This window comes from Heliconius melpomene, chromosome 12 (assembly GCF_056956725.1).
Source record: "Heliconius melpomene rosina isolate 202511_hmr_F chromosome 12, ASM5695672v1, whole genome shotgun sequence".
NCBI lineage: Eukaryota > Metazoa > Arthropoda > Insecta > Lepidoptera > Nymphalidae > Heliconius > Heliconius melpomene.
In genome coordinates this window covers 4,746,933-4,766,387 of record NC_140400.1, presented here as the reverse complement: position 1 = coordinate 4,766,387, position 19,455 = coordinate 4,746,933, and the positions used below count along the sequence as shown (strand labels likewise).

The window sequence follows — 19,455 nt, the reverse complement described above, 5'->3', positions numbered from 1 at the left end:
ATAATCTTTTTTCAAAATAATCTGACTGTTAAATAAGGCTGCTACGAACTAAATATAAGTGTACTTTAATATGGAAGTCATTAGGAAAACAAAAAAGAAAAATTACTTATATCGTGAATATGACTGGGCATTATCACAGGTTGATCTTATTCTATCATTTATATCAGTTTGTCTATCTACCAATCACCTCGTAAATTTATATTTCACGTTATTTAGTAAATAATAATTTAATTAATATACATTTTGCTAATTTTATAATTTCCAACATAATTTAACATTATGTTTAATAAACCACCAGTCTTTGGAAAAAACCGGTATTCATCGATGTTTCATGAAATTTTATTTCATATAACAACACTCACAATCTCTCAAACCCCACTTGCTATCGTGAGAAGCGGTCTAGTGAGAAAAGTGAAATGGCTTCCTTGTGCAGGCAAATTATCCGGGCAAATGCCTTTAAAAGTGCTCTTTTATCTACTGCCCGAAGGGGATTCGCAGACAAAAGTAAGAAATATATATATAATTTAAATACCTTGCCTTATCTGTCATTGTTTCGTTACGTAATGTCAAAAGAATCTTAAATTTTCCCTAAGTGCCTTAATAAACTTATTATACTATATTAAAATATTTAAAACTATCCTTCTATACTATAAGCATTTTCTTTCAAATATAAAAAATGTCATAACAATAATCTCTCCTGCGACTTTGAATGTCAATATAAAAGACACATTTATTGATTAAATAAATTAAAAACATATGACATACTTATGGATAACCGAATAATAAACCAGTAGTACGTTTAAATTTGTATTACTATCTTGAGACACTCTAAAATCTGTGTCATTTATCATATATTTATGATTTACTTAAAGAAGGTTTTAGGTTATAAAATATCTTATCCATATCAGTATATTTTGATAAAAATGTACATTTACTTGGTTCCTTTTTTTGTATAAATGTATAAAAAGAGTCTTATATACAGACATATTACAGAAATATTTTCTTAATAAATAACTTTGTTTTAACAAGTAACTGTAATTTATAACTAATTAATAAATGTTATGAAAATATTTAATTCATTATTTTTATGAAAAAATGGTAACTAAGTTGTTTCTCAAATAAAATGAAACAGGTGAATTATGAATCATTAAACATATTATGTTACCAAAATTTTACTGCTATGATACCATTCTTACTTAAAATCCGATACTTCAAAACCAATAATGTTTTTTTTTATTATTAAAAAAAACTGATGACACTACTGACATTTTTCGTCTATATTATTTTTGACTTAAATAATACCTTTAAATTATGTTATTTTAAACTTTTAATATTATTTATATTATTTAACAGTGATGTCAGATCCCCTGGAACATGCAACTGGTTTGGAAAAGAAGGAACTGTTAGCCATGCAAGCTGGCAATGATGATCCTTTCAACATGAAGGTATTAAAGAAAGCTGCTGGTACTCGCGAGAACCCCACACTAGTACCATCATGCTTTGATGCCCGTATAGTAGGTTGTATATGTAAGTAATGAAGGGATCAGCTTCACTGTAAATACATACACGGTACTTGGTAAACAGGCTTTCACATATAACAGCAGGCCACTTTTGGTCTCAATGTGATACAATGTGTGTTGAGTGAAAGAAATCAATGCTGTTCTGTTTTACTAGAACATGGAAACAAAAATAATTTATTCCTCCTTGTTGAATCCCCAACTACCAAATGGTTAGATGCTGTCCAACTGAGTCACTACAGCCTCCATCTGTATATATAATAAAACAGTAAAAATATTTTGTCTGTACATTTAGTATTTTTGACTGAAATGGATAGAGGGGCACTTAAAAATAATAATAGAAAGCAAAGTATGTTTATTTTTTTAATTTCTTGTCTGTCTGTATGTATTATGTCACATTTATATCCGAAAAATACTGAACTGATTTACTTAAACCTTTCACTAATTGCTTTGTTTTAACTCGGCTTAACATCTAAAGTTTGTTTCATCAAAATCTGAATGAACTCACAGCATGAGTTTGCCTGCAAATACAGGTGGGCCATTAAGTTATGCAAAGTTTAAAAAAATCATAGAAAAAAATTATAAGGCTTAGGAAAGATAATCTTCCATCCATCAATCCAAACGTACATACTCCTCGAATCTGAACTTCAAATTCGTAAAAACTTGCTGGCACATCGCTCGTGGGATAGTGGACATTTCCTCGCAAATGTTTTTCTTGAGCTGGGCAATTGTCGTCGGTTTTTTGGCATAAACGCGGCTCTTGAGGTACCCCCAGAGAAAAAATCCAGTGACGTGAGAAGTGGGTTCCGAGGAAGCCACGGAATGTCCCCTCGACGTGATATCATTGGCATCTGATTGATCAGTGACTCATTGGATGTATGAGATGTCGCGCCGTCTTGTTGAAACCAGGTCCTGCTGTTGCAGGCTTCAAAATTATGCAGTTGTGGGAAGAAAAAAGTTACGTAACATGTCTGTATAGCGATCAGAATTTACTGATTTTTAAAGTATTCTGTGTTTACAGGTGAAGAGCATGCCACAGCAGTCAATTGGCTTTGGGTACACAAGGTATTTTTTTAAGCTAAATATATTTTTGCTGGTACATAAAATAATTATATGATGTATCCCAAATATAGCAGAATCAGTATAGAGAATCTGGGAATCTAGTGTTAAGACACTCCACTCCACTCTTTCCATCGAATTCTGGAGGCATTTTGTGTAGTGTTGCAGAATAAAACGACGTACTTTGCTCCATTACTTTTGTATAAATAGGTTATACAGGAACTTAAAGACATAATAATCTAAAGCAGCCATTTTATATTTGAGTAATAAATAAATGACGTATTCTGATCATGAACAAGGAAAATATTTTCATAATATTGTAGCATAGTGACACAGTGTCCAACTATAAGCGCAACGGTGCTTGGATTCAATACTCAATTCGGAAAATGTATTGTTTTCATTTTCCTCACTCCCTTAAAGATTAAAGTGTGGTTGAATTCTGCCACTCAACTCCCAACTCGAAAATTAAGCGGAGAGTAGGGAATAATGTCTTAACGCTAGATTCCCTCTGCCGCCTGTCTTGCTTTATTACGAGATACCACGTGAAGTGAAAAAAAAAATTTAAAGTGGAAATTGTTAAATATGTTTTCTTTTTCAACAGGATCATCCCCGACGCTGTGAATGCGGACACTGGTACAAACTAATCGAGAAGACGCCCCTATAAACGCTGTCCTATTTAGTTTATCTGTTAGTAGTCATTACTGCATAACGCTATCGATTCCAATGTTCCTGCGAGCAGGAAGTGTTTAAGGAAAATCGTAATTAAATAATTGTAAGCCTTTAACAGTGTTTCATTGGTTACCTGCAGTGTTGTTTTGTTAACGGGATTTATTTTATGTAGATAATAAATAAATAATTAAATCGTGATCTGTGTTTTATTTAAAGTTCTGAAATAATTTTATAGTTTCCTTATCTAATGAGTGATGAGAAACCGGGAATTTTAAAAATGTTTACAAATTCTTATTTTATATGATCTCTCAAATCTATACATATTTTTTGAATATCATTTAAGGTATTTAATATATGAACCCAATTATTCCTGTATATTATACTGATACATTTATTTATAATATGATTTGTTATATACAGAATATTAATAAAATATTTGCTTAAAAGGTTCTCAATTTTACTAGAATAAAAAAAATATACTTTTAAATATTATATGTTAAAATAAAAAACGATTAAAATTGAATAGATTTTGGTTTTATAACGTAGTATTACTGTCAATCGTCATACTGTATTATTGCCATTTGAGTTTTGACATTTAGTTGTCCGTGAATCAAGGAACGTATATAATGCCGTGAATGAAAAGACGTTAATATTATTATTTTATTGTTGTACATTTAACAAATCAATATAATTAAAATTATCCATGCTTTTTCATAATAATCACAAGGTTCTACATTTTAACACTAAGGGTTAATAAAATTCTTCACTACTAAACATGTCTCGTAAGTTTCTAAAAAAAGTTAATTTTATGTAATAAATATAGTCTCTGATAACTTTTGTAAAACAAAAATTTATTTTAGGCTACTCTCATCATATTTTCAAAGTACATATAGCTGATGGATTTGAAAATGATTGTGACGAACTTATACATAAATGCTTACAGCTGCAGACTTTAGACTACCAGACCTTTTGCAATTTTTGGAAAGATTTTAACTTTGGTTTGATTTACATGTAAGTCATTAAATTTTCACCTATTAAATTTATATATTCTATAAGTTCTATAAATTACAAAAAAACTTATGACCTTTTTTTAAATTTTCTGTGTTGATTTTTTATGCAATCTTAATAAAAAATTGTAATGTTTTTTCATTCTATACACTACAATAGGGGGAGAACTTCTGGTCTAGAAATAGCTGAATTAACTGAGGAAGTAATACAAATAGCTAAACATTATATGGTTAAAGATACAAATAATATAGAGGTAAGAACCAAATAAAAATATTATAGAATTACAGTGTAGTATTTGGTCCAAGCCATTGGATTGGCTAGGGCTCCAGAGAGTGGAACCTCATCACCATATGCACCACATCAAGTAAAACTGCCTCCTGAATCCAGTTCTTGATCTAACAGATAAGCAACCAATAACCGCTTAAGATATTGGTCAAGGCTTTTCAATATTAAACTGCACACTTGCGACTTGTCTAGCCTAGGACATTTCCAGTTATTAACAGAGTGGATTGCACACCTCACATTAATTACGCTTATTTTTTCGATCTCATTGGTATTATATTGTCACAATTTTTTGCAACATTGTTAAACTCTTTACCCTCAGTGTTGTCAACTGGAGCCCACAATATACAATGCGAAAAGCCATCAATAGCATCTGGATTCTAGATCTCACAATTAACTACACTATCCTCAGAATGTTCCATTTTGCTGTATACACTCTGGTTGGCTTGGTTTTTTTAAAGTTACTATTTTGATTGTATCGAAACCAACTGTTCTCTATATCTTCTAATATGTTTTGCCAATGCATAGTGTTTGTGCTTCCGGATGTCAATACGGTTGGTCCAGCTAATGCTTCCGTCACAAATCGCATAACCATCCATCGATAACTACCCGACATGAAACTAATTAGCTTACTAATGAGGTTTCTAGTCAATTTTATACGCTTTTCAGTATCACACTGCCATGCTGTAACTGTATGCTTTGATGCCTTAAATAAAATAAATAAAAATGTTTATAAATTGAACAACCCATGATCCATAAATGTTAGTAAAATACAATAAACCCCTTAGTGCCCCCTTTATTTGGGAATTGTACATCAGCAACACGACATACTGCTACAGTGTAGTGAGTTACTGATACTGACGCATTCAGCGTATCAGAAAGATCAGTACGTTAGTTAAAATGACTTGGCAAGTATTGATGAAGTTATGTGTATGCATAGGCAAAGGAGGTAATTTTGGCCTGAGATTTATTGGTATAGAACCATACTCCAAAATAGCATCTTCTCAATCGCTCATCATCCTGGGCACTCAAAGACAACTCAATATTACCTTACGTCTCAATGTTGGCATGCTGGCACTGTGACTGATTATCACACATGTTGTTATTGGTAGTTTTGACTTACTGAAAACACAAGCGTAGCCTATCCAATACGGACCCATCCAGCATATGGCGACGCTGAATGATCCGCACCCTATCCAACAGTCGCTGTGCAGTAACGGTCAATTTTAGTTCAGGCTCTTGAAACATAGACTCCTCCCTCAGTTGCCCTATAGTATGCACGCATGACACTCTCATTTAATTGTTGAGAACATCTCATGCACCACACTCTACCACAGGTAACGGGAAACTCGTTTAAAATCCGTGAAACTCTTGGTACCGCCCGTTAAAATTTTTATGTTTTTTAAAAAGTATTTTTATTCCTTAGTGTCAATAACACTAAAAATTTAGAAAATATTTAATAAATAGCATTCTCTCCCGCCAAATGATAATTCTAAGCAATGATCTTGTGGTAGCGAAATTTAAAAATCTCCCTACAAAGATGCTAGCCACAAGCATATTCAATACACTACTACATTCAAATTTTTGATGGAAAATTCCATGTATGGAAATTCAATGTATGGAAATTGTCGTAATAATATACTTAAGTGTATCCATATTATACACAAGTAAAAATTGTTTTTTTAATGGATAAATTCTAGCAAATCATACAAAACCTTTACATAAATAATTAAGCCTACGTGTACCTAATTCTGATGTATAAATATATTACTGTAAAGTTTCACCTAAATCTGTTCAGTTGTTTTTGCATGAAAGTGAGTCACTAACTTTCACATTTATAATATTATATCAACACTTTCAGGAATCCATAGCAGGTCTTTTCCTAGTTTACGCCTTGATACAACTACAACCATACCCCGGTTACGCATGCCTTCGCATAATACCAGATGATTTAACTTCTATCAATAGAATTCAAGTGGTAGCGCGTAGAGAAAGAAGATTAGATGTATTATACATATTAGGAGACGTATTGATAACGTCCAGTCAGTATCATGCTGCAGAGAGGGAAAGAGGGTTTGAACCTGTTTTTAGGAAATATTTAGAAGGTGATATGCAGTTTGTTTTCCTGATTTTTGTTTGTAGTAAATGAAACAATTTTAGCTGGATTTATTACATATTTTTGTAACCCTACGAAGAGCTATCCTATATACCCTATACCCTATCGCATCTCCACAGCATTCATCTTTCTTTCATTCTTCTTAATAACCAAGTAGTACCCAAGTTTCGCTGCCGTATAACAGCGTCGGTACCAACACTGCGTCGTGTACGGCCAAAAGCGCAGCTGTGCTGACGTTTCGCCACTTTATCAATGCAGCTAAGGCACCGTTAGCCCTGTCCACATCCATTTCGTATCTTCCTTCTTTAGTAAACATAGTTCCCACTTCATTCTTTTGTTCCAATATCTGCCTGGTTAGCGCAGCGAGGAAATAAAATATTTCATGCTCCCCAAGTAGGAATCTAACCCACAACCATCGTAATTTCAGTCACACTCTGTGCCTCTACCTATTTTTATTCACTCCATACTATGTTCAAAAATTAAACGTCAGAGACTGAGTGATATAATAAAATTTATTTTTCTTCCAATAAAATTCATGAAAGGATATTACAAACCGTTAATAAAAAATTTGATGCCGTCGTCGCGCAGCGGCACAAGGGTGTAACTGCAACGCTACGGTTGTGGAGAAAGTGGGGAACGGAGTGTCTTAAAACTAGGTTCCCTCTGCCTACCCTGCTGTGTGCGGGATACAGCGTGAAGCTGATTTTTTGATTTTAATAAAAAAAATTGCTGTAGCTACAGAACGTATGACTTACTTGGCGACGAGGGCTTTTTATGGTGTCAGAATTGCGGGAAAGATTTTCACTAGCTTTTTAAAATAAAATAAAAGTATATTTTTATTAGAATTCAAAATGTTTTAGGATATACAAGTATAGATAAATTAGGAGTGCGTCCCAAGGGCGTGTTCTTTAGGCAGAATGAAGAACTCGATATCATCAGAGACCTGGGTGCAGTTACCAGACAATATATAAGGGCTAAGAGGTCAGTTATTGGTAAGTATTGATATTTTAAATCAACAAACAGAGCAAAGCATAAATATATACAATTAAAATATATTTCGATTTCTTACAAGAATAATAATTTGTCGTAAAGTAAATGATTTTCTCTCTAGTTGCTCTATGACATAATTGATCCATGAAAATTTTTAATAATAGCAATTAATCTATATATATATAATTTTAATTAATCTATATCTATACTTACAATAAAATCGTAAGAGGGTCGGTCTCTGTACTTGGAAGATATTTAAAAAAAATGTTATTGGGAACCTTTATTAACGTAATAGAACCTAAAACAATGATTTTTTAAATTTTTGTCTGTAGGTCCATTTGTCTGTGCATTTGTTATCGCTAATCTCAGAACCGAACCGATTTAGATGCGGTTTTTACTATTGGATTCTGGCAAGCTTCCGAAAACATATAGGGTTTATTTTATTACAATCGGTTCATAAATAAAAAAGTAATGTCAATTTAAAGTATATAGTTCGACAAATTTGCTAATTGCCGTAAAAGTTATTTTATACAACTGTTTTACTGAATTGATTGTATCTTTAGTTTTCAATTTCTTTATTAATATTTCTATTTCAAGCGGGCGTAGCCATGCACGGGCCCACTAGTATATAATAAAACAGTAAAAATATTTACTGTTTTATTATATACTAGTGGGCCCGTATATTTTTGACCTAAGTGGATAGAGGGACGCTTAAAAAGAGTAATAGAAAACAAAATATATTTTTTTAAATTTCTTGTCTGCCTGTCCGTATGTATGATCACGCTAATCTTCGAAAGTACTGAACCGATTTACTTCAAACTTTCACCAATGGCTTTGTTTTAACTCAACTCAACATCTAAAGTTTGTTTTATCAAAATCGGTTCATTAAAAAAAGTTATCGTCATTTGAATGAACTCAAGGCATGAATTTGCCTGCAAATATAAAGCAATCCATATCTATACTTATAACAACTCTGTATTTGTTTGTGATAAATCTGTATTTTTAACCGACTTTTAAAACAAGGAGGTTCTCAATTAAATATTTTCGATTCAAGATTCGATATTGGATTATTCGATTCGATTTGGGTATTTTTTTTGTAATATGCAATCGTTACAGTTATTTTACAAACAATATTATAAGTCCTTATCCAAATCAATAACATACATATGATACATTTAAGGCTGTTTCTGAACGAGTAAATTAAATTAGTCATTGACATCAACACATATGACAGTCAATTTTGTTTATTAAATAAAAAATTATGTAGGTCAAGCGGGCGAAACCGCTGGCAGGCCGCTAGTAAATAATATATTATTACATATAAAATGTTGGTATGTCGAATTATTTAATATCGATATATAATAAACTACCATACTACTTTAACTGCCATAATATTCCACCCCCATGAATGTCATGAAAATCTGCTTTTTTTCTAGATATAATAATGTTCAAAATTTTTTTTAAAGGATATACATGAAATTCCTTCCCCCGCACTTCTGTTGAATGTTCTCCACTTTCTACTCTAATTCGAAACATTACATGAGAGGCGCAACTCAACGCCGCGCTTTGCCTCCTTTACTACAGAGTGGAAATGAAAATATTAAATATTTATATAAATGGGTCCATAACCTGTCGCGTTTACAGTCGCACGCTTCGCATGGCCAGTCGTGGCGCAGAGACCCCTCGCGTTAACAATCAGATGCCGTCCGACTTAAGGACGTGATTTTTTATAAATAAATATGACTCTTACAGGAGACGGTAAATCGGATCCGAGTTTTGAATACATCAACGAGAATTTGTCAAACGAACTAAACACAACTCTAAAGAAAGTTATCAATGGATTAGTGGATGAAGACACGGATAGCAGTGATGATAATGATGGTATATTATTTGTTTTCTAGTATTATCTCCCATATCACCCTTTTTCATTATCCCCTTATATATATATATATATATATATATATATATATATATATATATATATATATAGTTTGTATCTCTGCTTAATTTTTTGACTCTGCGGAACCTAACGCCACGCAGAAAAATGAAAATAATTCAAACATATCACTCCCCGAAAAAATATTGTATATTTATTTTTTCCCTAAATTATTATTTAAAAATATTGTTTTATCAACTTATATCAATTATTACACTTTGCCAATACATGTATATATTTTGTTCTTTACACATGTTTTTGAATATTGCAATGACAGGATTTTTTTATCTTTTTAGATAATGAAGAAAAATATGATCATTTCAACAGTGTACAAACAATAAAACAAAAGGCCATGAGTAATACCGTCAATTCCATGAAACATTTAAGAGTGGTTAGCGACAGGTAATTTTTTTATTTTTTTAGCTTTAAAGCTATATCTGGCAAATAGCAAGGAGAGAGTAGTGTTAGTGTTACACTCGGTTTTCCACTTTACTTCCAAATTTGAGATATTACGCGTTTAATTTTTTCTTACTTATGATACTAGGACACAAAAGATACCTGGTGTATGCCATTTTGAACATATTAGTATTTAGTTTTCGAAGATGGAGGCGCAGATTCCGGTCCCGTTACATTAAAGTTTTCATACATATTTCATATATTTCTTTTATTAATAATTTTATTTACAGGGACGCATTACAATCTTCACCCATACCAAAAAGCGATCTTAAACAACCTGCACACAAAGTGAAAAGAGTTACTCCGACCAAACCAGTCACAAAGTCACTTAAAACACGAAAAGCACAAATGCGAAAAGGTAACAATAAAAGACAAAAAATTAAAAGAAATTCTCAATCAAATGATAGTGGAGATGAATTAAATTTGGACAATTTTGATAAAGTTAACGATAAAGGTAACAATGAACAGACCGTCAATATTAATTTAGAAGCAATACCAACCAATGAACTAGTAATAAATACAGATAATAACATACAAATTGAATTTATAGATAATAAGGCACCTAACTCTAATAATGATGAAGGAATAAGTGATAGTGCCAGTGATGTTGATAAAATTGAACAAATATTCACTAGTGAAGAGGTTAGGGAAATGGAACATGTGCAAACCAAAGCCGCCATAGATTTATTGAAAGTCAATAAAAAGTCTCGAAGAGATATACCCATAATTGAATCTAAACCCCTCGTGATGAAGAAAGAGAAGCAAGATTGCAAACGGAACAAAATAAAATCTAAGTTTAAGAGAATGGGAATGTTGCAAGTCGCTAATTTTAAAGAGGAAACCGAATGTAAAGTAAACTTAAAACAAAAATCAAAATAATAGATAAAATTATTTAACCCACAGAGTACCTACTAATAAATTATGGAAAAGATTGCTTTCTTAAAGTAATAACCAAATTGTAATTATTAATCATAAATTATGTATTATGAAAATGTTACGACCTACAACATAAGAAGTATGTTAGAAATATGATCTCAAGTATTAAGTATCATCAGCATTCAAGACTGCGATTAGTTCAAATTTTTTCCACATAGCAGGGTAGAAAAAGTACCTAGTGTCAAGACGAAATTCCGATTCTGGAATTTGAGATATTACGTGTTGAATAGCGTAACTCAACGCTGAGAATTGTTTTGCCCAGTGGCGTAGCGAGCTTAACTCGCGCCCAGGGCATAATACTTTTACAGGGCCCCCTAGGCGAACACAATATATTCTTATATGTATGTTTAAATAATTTTGCGGAACGGAATTTTCTTTCATCCAGCGCCGAGGCGCTGGGAATCAGTATCAGAGCGTTAGCCCTATGGCTGAGGTATCTAGCTGCACCCATTACGATGGATGCGTCATTTGGTGGGCCGACTCCGCGGATCAGGTGGACTTCTTGACGTGCGCCACCATATTCATCTTCCTGTGTATGGCGACTAGCTGGCCTTGGAGGGTCAGCGGAGGACGCTGTCGCATGTGATGCCCGAAGCAGATTGCTTAGTTTTCGCGATTTATAGCGAGCCTCCACTCCGCCAATCATTCCGGCAGCAGGTCGAGGCCACGTTGTACTTTTTCACGTGCTTCTTCGCGGCATGTGCGGGGATCAGAGACTTCGTGACCAACGCGACGACGTCGACGCGCGACGTCATCGGCGTAGAGCGCCTGGAGGGTGTCCTGCTGCACCGGGATGTCATCCGTGTACAAGATATACAAGGCCGGGGACAGTATACTGCCCTGGGGGACTCCTGAGGCGATCGAGAATGTTATTCTATTTTTTTTTAACAAAATAATATAAGTTTTATTTTATAAAAATAACATTTCAACATAATATTTGATACATTTTTGAAACATTTTAAATTTGAAAATTATATTTTATATCTTACAATATTTAATAATATTACCATATGCATTTATTAAATTATATATCAGTTTATTTTATTACATCGCCAAATTTATATTTTCGTTTAAAATCATTTTTTTCCAAAATCCTTTCACAAAATAATTCACAATAACTCAAACATTCATTTAACATAAAGTAAAATCATAATAATATGATAAGGAACTTAGATTTAAAAAAATATATAAGTAAATAATAAATTTCATATTTAAAAAAAAAATGTAAATATCTGATTCACATAAAATTAGATTAGTCAATCCGGGAACATTTTAAGTCAAATCATTTATCGTCCTTGTTGTATAACTAGTACTCAGTTAACTAGTTATTGATCATTTCACAAATATTTTCTACTTTATAAGTTTATAGTAGTTTCTCACATCTTATGTCATATAACCACTAAATTTACTTTTTATTAATTTATTTGGGGATTGTAACCTCTCCCATACCCTTTAAAGGTTCATTTAATTTTTAATTATTATTATTTTTTAACTTCTTGCACTATTAACCAACGTTCACATGGCCGCGCCGGTCACCTGTTCACATGACGGCGGCTTGCGCACGGCATTCTAGTGTATACATTCATCGAGAATGCTTCAACGAGAAAGAACATGGAGGAGGCTATTTGCTTTGATTTTTATACCGCAAACTACTACGTCGTCATCGAAAGCAAAGACGATACTGGATTCACCCTATTTTGAGTCAAAGACTTTCTTAAGCCTGCTTGTGACTATATTCCACACTAAGACTACACGAAAGTGGCGGTGGCGGGTTGGTTCCCTGGAGGCAGGTCTACAGCGTTGCGGTTACGGCGTCTCATACGTGAAGCGTGGGGAGCTACGAGCGGGGGTGGCGGGCATCACTATCGACTCGGCGCCCGAAGCGCCAGTAGCGCACGCCTCCGGTGTCCGGGAGATCGCCTCGTGTCTAGCGGGCGGGACGGTCAGTATCAGTCGCCTGAATAATCGCCTGAAGGAAGGAAGCGTCACAGCGCGGCAGCGCAGGCAAACTTGCTGATATATTTCCAAAGAAATACTAACAACTTTTGAAGACTCCAGGAAGACTCGTGCCGAGGTAAGATGGTTACACTTAGGCGGACGGGCCTATCCTAGTTTTGCGGACTATTTAGCGCCCCTTTATGAGCGGCGCCCGGGGCATGATGACCCTTGGCCCCCTCACTACGCCACTGGTCTTACCAAAATGAAAAAATGAAAAGAATCATTATTATTATTAATTCAGGTAGGGATCAACACATAACCATCTCACGCACAGTAATCGCTAAAAGTAAAATTAAAAATATTATTATAATTATAACTGTATAGTCTAAAAATTATGTTAAATAACGAAACGTGGAAACATAAAATAAATTATTTCAGTACACATGTTTTTTTATTTATAGCAACATTATCTCTATCGTCTTTTATACAGTTAAATTTTTAATAATAAACATAATTTTAGTATTTCTAAATTGTAAAATATACAGACTATTTAATTTATATATAAACAGAGCATTAAAGGCCATTTTATTCTAACAAAAAAATATTTGTAGTAAATATATGAATACTTAAAATGACAATTCTGATGGACTTAATTAATATATATATATATATATATTACTCGTGTTTTTTTTTCGTATTAATTATACAATAATCATGGCAACACTGGCATTATAAATTGGGCTGAGAAGCATTCAAGTGTTAATTACACATTCTTGATACAAATTTAATACTAAACAAGGCAAGTGAAGCAAAATAAATAGTGGAATTAACATAAAATAATATGTGAAATAATATTATAGTCATATCTGAGTTAGACAATTCATTAGGCCAGGTTCTAACTATACATCATTTTGTATAACATATAAACAAAGACTTTTATACTAAAGCTGATCTCAGATACGAAAAATCCGGTTTTTTTATTATTACAAAAATATAATTTATTCCATAACGGCCAATTAAATTATTTGAATAAATAATGAATTTGAAAAATGAAGTGTAGTAACAATAAGCTTTAACTATACACATATATTTAATACAATTATATATACCTATATAATACCAAAAGTGACTGAATAAATTTTATTAGTTGGAACTAAATAATAATATGAATAAAAAAAGGCAGCAATAACATAATTTAGTAAATGAGTTTTAACATTTAGTTAACAATATGATTTATCGAGATTTCAATTTAAATATTGTATACTTTATAATAATTTAATACAGATAAAGACGTCAAAAATTAGAAAAAGGATTTGTTTTTGACTAGTTAGATTTAAGATAAATGTATATAAAATAATACAAACAAGTCTTTAATATAAGGAAATTTAAGAAAAACATACACAGAGTTTGAAGACTAAGATATTTTGTAATATTATTTGTTTATTTTTTGAATTTTTTTGTTACTAATATAATGAAGAAACCTAAAATATTATCAAACTACAACAAATCCATTGTTTCTTATTTTAAGATTTTGTTTAATTAAATATATTTATAAGGGAATCTTTTACTTACTTATCTACACCTGTTACTTTAATTTACTCTAATCTATAAAGGTAAGGACGAATACGTTTTTTATATGAATCTGCAAATACACCAGACAATGTAAAACACTCCTAGGTATAACTTGCTTATCTGTGCATAAATTGGATAGGTTACAAAAATTCAAACCATTACATCTTGAGATTAGCACATTCAACCAAACAAACTCTGCAGCTTTATAGTATTACTATATAGCATAAAACAACTATTTTTACATTGCCTGTCATATTATTATGTTTTACAGAAAAAAATAGGGCGTACTAACAATTTGATAAATGAGCTTTCGACTCTACTGCTACATACATAATATAAGAATATTAAAACTAAACTATCACAATTGTTAACAACCACTAACAAATTTTATATAATTTTTGTTACTAGATTATTGTTATTACTGATTTTTAGTTAAATTATATTTATCTTTTTTAATTAATAATGGTTGTACATAAATGGCCTTCCGTAATATTTATTTTATTTTCATGTACATCTGTACATCATGTACATCATGTATTTTACATCTGTTCCCGACTTTCAAAACAAAAAACCGAGTATTTTAACATTAGGCTACCCGGGGGACTCCCCTGCTCTGCCATTTGACGCACAGCATTGAACTCCACTACTCAAAATTCAAAGTTTAAATTGTTTTCATTCATAACATCTCAAGATCTCTTAAGAGTTGAGCGCAATTTATAAATATGGACCTGTGTTATAACACACCTAGTTATATATCACTAGGTCCTCTCTGCCTCCTATCTATTACGAGGAAAGTCGTAAATTTCGCAAATAATGGTTGATTATTAACAATAATCTAACAACATATTATTTGTAATTCTGTAACACTCATTATTTACTATGCTTCTACCTAATATTCATTTACATATCAGAGTTTAGGCCATTTAAATATGTATTTGAAAGTTTACCCATTACCTATTTTGTATTTTTAAATTCGTCATGATTTAATACTTTGGGAATTTTTCTTTCTCGAAAATTCATTGTAAAAAAAATAACCACATAAAAACATTCCAATATCTTTTGTAATATCTGCCATAATCTATTATTTTCTCAATTCAAATAAACAAGGAATAAACTTGTGAAATGTTGCCTTTTTCAGTATAATAATAACTTTGTGATCTCTTTATTATATTAAAGTTTGTACTGATTCATATTGTATATTAATACTTCTTACTCTGATTTCTTTTTTTTTCTTGTCAATTGTATGTCAAATTTAATTATCATATTTTTCGTTATTTTAGATTAATTTGAATTAAGAGGTAAGTTTTCTAACTATTTTCGTTTTTCTCAACTATCGCTAGCTCATCATCTTCACCCGAGGTGTTAGTTTTGGCGTCACAGTGAGCTAAATTAGCTTCTGAAGATCCATTGCTCGACTCGTGGGACCTTGGACTGATACTGGTCTTCCTAACGTATAATACGTTTGAGTCCAACCTATTGTGATCATTGAATGGCACGCCGTATGCACTACCATCAGATATTCTATTTAATTTATGAATTTGCTCCCTTAACTCACAAACTTGACCATACAATTTCTTATTCTCTCGCAAAATGGCGATGTTTTCCGTCTCCAATAGCTCCCTTTTACTCCACTGTATATTATTCTCAGATTTCAGTCGTTCTATCTCCATCTTGTTTTCTGCTATCTTCTCTTCTAGAACCTGTTTTGCTGCTATTTCATCTTGCAGTTCATTTTGTAACCGCTCAACTTCGCTGTGACTAGAATCGGAACCCATTGTCCTGTCATTATGTGTATCCAACTTTGTATTATGAATGTATGTTTTTAACGACTCTATCTGTGACAGTAAGAAGGCTTCCCTATCTTTTTCTCTTTGCAAAATTTTGCAAGACTCGTCCAATTGTAACCGTAATTCAGTTATTTCATTGGCCTTTGCATTATCTATATTGGAAAGTTTGTGAGAATCGAGTGATGCCCTTTGCCGCATTGATGGTTCATTTGAAGCTATATATCCGATATTTTTCCTTCTTAACTCAACTCCATCGTCACCTGTAATATTACCTGACACGATTCTACTCTCGCCTATACTTAGTAGTTTCTCATTATCTTTTTTCAGTTCTACAACTTGTTGTTCAAAATCACATTTTTCCGTTCTCAAAGTGGCTAACTCTTTAGAAAGTATATCAACCTTATTTTTGAGCTGTTTGGCTTCTTCCCTAGCTTTGTTACGTTCGTTACGTACCTTGCTCCACTTCTCTCTCCAGTTTGCAGTACAGTCTGACCACCACCGCATAGTCTTTTCCATCTGTGTCGCCCGAGCTCGGGCTTCATCCAGTTCTCTTTGATAAAGAGCTTCTTTTGCCTCCCAGTCAGTATTGGTGTACCGCATTGATGTTGCATCATGGTCACGACTGCGGCGGTGACTGCCTCCATGAGAGCTTTGGGCCATTGTTTTTTTTTTACCAACTGAAAGTTTAAAGTTAGCATTCTAAAATGTTATTAAAATAATAGTATATAGTTTTACATTTAAGTGGGTCAGCATGAGACTATTAGCACAATGGTTGTGGAAGAGATTTCCACTCAGGGCAATGAATTATTTATTATTTTTATTAACTCAATGATAACAAGCAATATCTCAAAAATTCAGACAAAAGTGGTAAATAAAGTACACTGCTACTTACCCACTGCCTACCCTGCTCTATTGCAGGATCTACCATGAAGCTAAAAGTTTAATATAAAAAATAATATTTTAATATTTAATAATATTTTATTTTATATAAAAATATTATAAGCTAATAGCTTATAATATTTTTTATAAAACAGCTAGAATATTTTGACTGAAAGTCAAAATTCTAGTGAAATTGAAAGACAACACTAGAACTGAATTCCTAACATACAACAATTAATTAGTAATTTAACTAATATGAATTTTATAATTTGTTTATTAATATTGAGATCTAAATGTTTGCAGCATTATGGCTAGTTGTCCCCCTCAACCTCCAGCACCTTGCCCTCAAATATGTCCACCACCACCTCCTCCACCACCTTGCATTGCAAAACCCGTAATGAAAGGACTTCATTGGAGTCAAACAAAGAAAGTTTTAGCACAGGCTATAATAGTGTCAATTTTATCTGGGGCTTGTGTGTACTTTTTTATCGGGGCCCCAAGGAAAGCCAAGTATAAGGAATATTATGCGTATGTTCAAATGTTAATATTATGCAATTAGTGAAAAATACTATTTACTCTGTCAATCTAGTATTTTTTGTGCCATGTAGTGTCTTATTGGATATAAATACTTTATTTTTATTATATAACATAGTATAAGTTTATTTTGAGTAAAATATCTCACTTAGATTTCGCTATTTATAAAGATTGTTTATTATAAATATTATAGAATATTTTTATCTAATAGTCAATTAGTTTATTATTCATTTTAAGAGTAATTTTCTACAAATCATTCTATTTCTATAATGTTTCAAGTAATTTAACGGGTTCTTAGACACATCACGGTTTTTATGATTTTATCACAGAAGTTTGTTACTTTTTACAAATTTAAACAAAAACCAAGTTTAACAGTTCTTTTATTTGTTAGAAGGTTCTACAGACATAATTATAAATAAGCAAAGGAATTTTCTTTTAACATTTGTTTACATTAACTCGGTAGTGCTCCCACATAAACATTTTTTCACTCACCTGTAGTATAGCTTTTATTGCATTATCTAAATGCTATACGCCGATGTCAATTACTATATATTTATTTATTACAATATTTTTCCATTGTAGTGTTTTTTATAAATAAAATTATTTCACGATTATTGAACTTATTCAATTCTGTAAAATTGATAGATGCTTGCTTAATGCTTATTGCTTATGCTTTTTGCTTGACACTGTGTATTGATATTTTGAATCGAGTAACCATGATAGTTAACTATCGATATTATACATTATTAATAATATAATTGGCAATTATTCATTTTTGGCCTTAAGATGTCTTTTTTTAAATAGAAAAGATGATGATAATATAGATGAAAAGATATCAAATAATTATAGTGAAAGGGCTGAATAGACAAGCTGCTAATGCAGTGCCCATAAAATAATTTAGAAAGTATTATACAGAAACGTTATTTAAATATCTTTATTATCTGGTGTTTGAAAACTACAGATAAAAAAAACTTTTTTTAATTATTAAATTGATATTAGAAATTTAATACCGTTCTCGAAGAAGAGATATAATAACAAATTGGAATTTTATGTTGGGTTTAAAATTTAAAAAATCTTTATTTTAATAATGAATAAATATATAATTATAAAAAATATATAATTCTTTATTTTATTAATAAAATAATCTTGCAGGAGAGGAGAATTTGAAGATTGGGGAGACGAAATGGCTAGAAAAGGCTTATTTCAATCAATACCTAAGGAGTCCCTAAAAAACAAATAATTGCTCCATTTTATGTAATAAAAAATGACATATTTGTTATGTCATCACAAACATAATAATAAATATTTTTTTATGTGAATCGCCTTTGATTTTTATTAAATATTATTATATAATACACATTTATTAAAATATGTAATATTGTACAAAATATTTATAATGTTAATTAAATTTATATGATTAATTAATTGTAGAAAATTTAGGCAAAAAGTTTTATTCCAATTTTTATTCTATATCCAAAGTTGAAATTTTAATTTAATTCTTAATTAATTTTATATCAACAGGAAGTGATTCGTGTCCTCACGTTTCATGGCGGCAGCCAATTAAAACCCTCTATAATATTATATAAAAACATGGAGATTACATTCTCCGCCAATCAGAAAAGCCCTGCAGTGGAGCATGAAAGTTTAAATGTACAACTTTGTAAGGAAGTTATAACTAAACATAATATATTTTATAAAGAAAATAATCATAAAAGAATATACACATATAATTTATAACATTTTAAGAAATTATACACAAATTATATTTGATATTAA

At 31.6% G+C, this 19,455-nt stretch overlaps 4 protein-coding genes across 4 annotated transcripts; 3 read left to right on the top strand and 1 right to left on the bottom strand.

Moving 5' to 3' along the window:
• The first annotated feature begins 344 nt into the window (after positions 1-344).
• LOC146533529 (cytochrome c oxidase subunit 5B, mitochondrial-like) lies at positions 345-3,443 on the top strand. Its single transcript, XM_085194321.1, has 4 exons — positions 345-504; positions 1,354-1,527; positions 2,539-2,582; positions 3,178-3,443. Exons 1-4 carry the CDS (start codon positions 417-419, stop codon positions 3,238-3,240), a joined length of 369 nt encoding a protein of 122 aa, XP_085050447.1. The 5' UTR covers positions 345-416; the 3' UTR covers positions 3,241-3,443.
• Positions 3,444-3,831: 388 nt separating this feature from the next.
• Positions 3,832-13,349, top strand: LOC146533528 (uncharacterized). The gene is made up of 8 exons (XM_085194053.1): positions 3,832-4,027; positions 4,106-4,256; positions 4,413-4,506; positions 6,397-6,640; positions 7,512-7,643; positions 9,394-9,522; positions 9,874-9,979; positions 10,264-13,349. The coding sequence occupies exons 1-8, from the start codon at positions 4,021-4,023 to the stop codon at positions 10,910-10,912; spliced, it is 1,512 nt and encodes a 503-aa protein (XP_085050179.1). The 5' UTR covers positions 3,832-4,020; the 3' UTR covers positions 10,913-13,349.
• Positions 13,346-16,926, bottom strand: LOC146533527 (coiled-coil domain-containing protein 102A-like). Its single transcript, XM_085194054.1, has one exon. It carries the CDS (start codon positions 16,924-16,926, stop codon positions 15,787-15,789), a length of 1,140 nt encoding a protein of 379 aa, XP_085050180.1. The 3' UTR covers positions 13,346-15,786.
• A 13-nt stretch (positions 16,927-16,939) lies between these two features.
• LOC146533526 (cytochrome c oxidase subunit 6C-like) lies at positions 16,940-18,949 on the top strand. The gene is made up of 2 exons (XM_085194055.1): positions 16,940-17,673; positions 18,832-18,949. Exons 1-2 carry the CDS (start codon positions 17,453-17,455, stop codon positions 18,917-18,919), a joined length of 309 nt encoding a protein of 102 aa, XP_085050181.1. The 5' UTR covers positions 16,940-17,452; the 3' UTR covers positions 18,920-18,949.
• The last annotated feature ends 506 nt before the right edge of the window (positions 18,950-19,455 follow it).

Excerpts from the sequence above, each read along its gene's own strand:
- LOC146533528 (XM_085194053.1), top strand. Across the intron at positions 4,507-6,396 it reads AAGATACAAATAATATAGAG|GAATCCATAGCAGGTCTTTT; the intron begins GTAAGAACCAAA and ends CAACACTTTCAG. Across the intron at positions 9,523-9,873 it reads TAGCAGTGATGATAATGATG|ATAATGAAGAAAAATATGAT; the intron begins GTATATTATTTG and ends TTATCTTTTTAG.
- LOC146533527 (XM_085194054.1), bottom strand. The coding sequence starts at position 16,926 with ATGGCCCAAAGCTCTCATGGAGGCAGTCACCGCCGCAGTCGTGACCAT.
- LOC146533529 (XM_085194321.1), top strand. The coding sequence starts at position 417 with ATGGCTTCCTTGTGCAGGCAAATTATCCGGGCAAATGCCTTTAAAAGT. Across the intron at positions 505-1,353 it reads AAGGGGATTCGCAGACAAAA|TGATGTCAGATCCCCTGGAA; the intron begins GTAAGAAATATA and ends ATTATTTAACAG. Across the intron at positions 2,583-3,177 it reads ATTGGCTTTGGGTACACAAG|GATCATCCCCGACGCTGTGA; the intron begins GTATTTTTTTAA and ends CTTTTTCAACAG.
- LOC146533526 (XM_085194055.1), top strand. The coding sequence starts at position 17,453 with ATGGCTAGTTGTCCCCCTCAACCTCCAGCACCTTGCCCTCAAATATGT. Across the intron at positions 17,674-18,831 it reads AAGTATAAGGAATATTATGC|GAGAGGAGAATTTGAAGATT; the intron begins GTATGTTCAAAT and ends ATAATCTTGCAG.